The 1,168-nt window shown below is 55.8% G+C and overlaps 1 protein-coding gene across 1 annotated transcript; it reads left to right on the top strand.

Annotated features, from left to right (window-relative positions):
* Positions 1-202: 202 nt before the first annotated feature.
* On the top strand, positions 203-1,168 carry LOC110133898 (olfactory receptor 6Z7-like). Its single transcript, XM_020888133.2, has one exon. It carries the CDS (start codon positions 203-205, stop codon positions 1,166-1,168), a length of 966 nt encoding a protein of 321 aa, XP_020743792.2.

Genomic DNA, 1,168 nt, shown 5'->3' with positions numbered 1-1,168 from the left:
CTTGCTGTGGGTTTATCATACATGGCTTTTATTATGTTGAGGTATGTTCCTTTTGTGCCTGCTTTCTGGCTCACAAATCTACAGCATTTCTCTTCATAACAGCCCATTCCCAAGAGAATTTGGGTTTGCCACTATTTCAGTTCCCAATACACTGTGAACATTTCCCCAATATTGTATACTATGTGTCTTTGCAGGAATCAGGATGTCGATAAACCTTGTCTATCCACAGACAGAGAGATCCCTAGAGTTGGGCAACATGACAAGGGTCCAGGAATTCATCTTGCTGGGCTTGTCCACGAGCCCAGAAACAAGGGAAGTCCTGTTTGCCGTCTTCCTGACCCTCTACCTGCTGACCCTCCTGGAGAACGCCCTCATCGTCTTCCTCGTCTGCAGCCACACGGAGCTCCACAAGCCCATGTACTTCTTCCTGGGCAACCTGAGCTGCCTGGAGATGTGCTACGTGTCCGTGACCATGCCCAGCCTGCTCGCGGGGCTGTGGATGGGCCCCTACCACGTGCCCTTCACAGCCTGCATGACCCAACTCTTCTTCTTCATCGTCCTCATCTGCACAGAGTGTACTCTTCTGGCCTCCATGGCCTATGATCGTTACGTGGCCATCTGCTGCCCACTGCACTACCCGCTGCTCATGCGGCCCCAGGTCTGCCTGGGCTTGGCTGGGACTTCTTGGCTTGGTGGGCTGCTGGTCTCAGTGGCCAAGACAGCGTGCATCGCCAGCCTGTCCTACTGTGGCCCCAATGTCCTCAATCAATTTTTCTGTGACGTCTCCCCACTGCTCAACCTGTCCTGCACCCATGTGGCCCTGACTGAGCTGGTGGACTTCCTCTCGGCCATTGTCATCTTCTGTGGGACACTGCTGGTTGCCCTGGCCTCCTACTCGGCGATTGGGGTGACAGTTTTCCGCATGCCTTCTGCCGCTGCCCGGCGCAAGGCCTTCTCCACCTGCGCCTCCCACCTGGTGGTGGTGGGCATCTTCTACTCAGCGGCCCTCTTCATCTACTGCCGCCCCAGCCGCATCAGATCCATGGATCTCAACAAGGTGCTGTCGGTCATCTACACGGTGGCCACGCCCATGTGCAATCCGGTCATCTACTGCCTGCGGAACAGGGAGGTCCACGCGGCCCTGCTCAGAACTCTCCACTGGACTTGA

The sequence above is a fragment of the Odocoileus virginianus genome, chromosome 20 (assembly GCF_023699985.2).
Source record: "Odocoileus virginianus isolate 20LAN1187 ecotype Illinois chromosome 20, Ovbor_1.2, whole genome shotgun sequence".
NCBI classification, from domain to species: domain Eukaryota; kingdom Metazoa; phylum Chordata; class Mammalia; order Artiodactyla; family Cervidae; genus Odocoileus; species Odocoileus virginianus.
This window is presented reverse-complemented; position numbering and strand designations above follow the sequence as displayed.

What these genes read in the sequence shown, in the direction of transcription:
- LOC110133898 (XM_020888133.2), top strand. Translation starts at nt 203, where the DNA reads ATGTCGATAAACCTTGTCTATCCACAGACAGAGAGATCCCTAGAGTTG.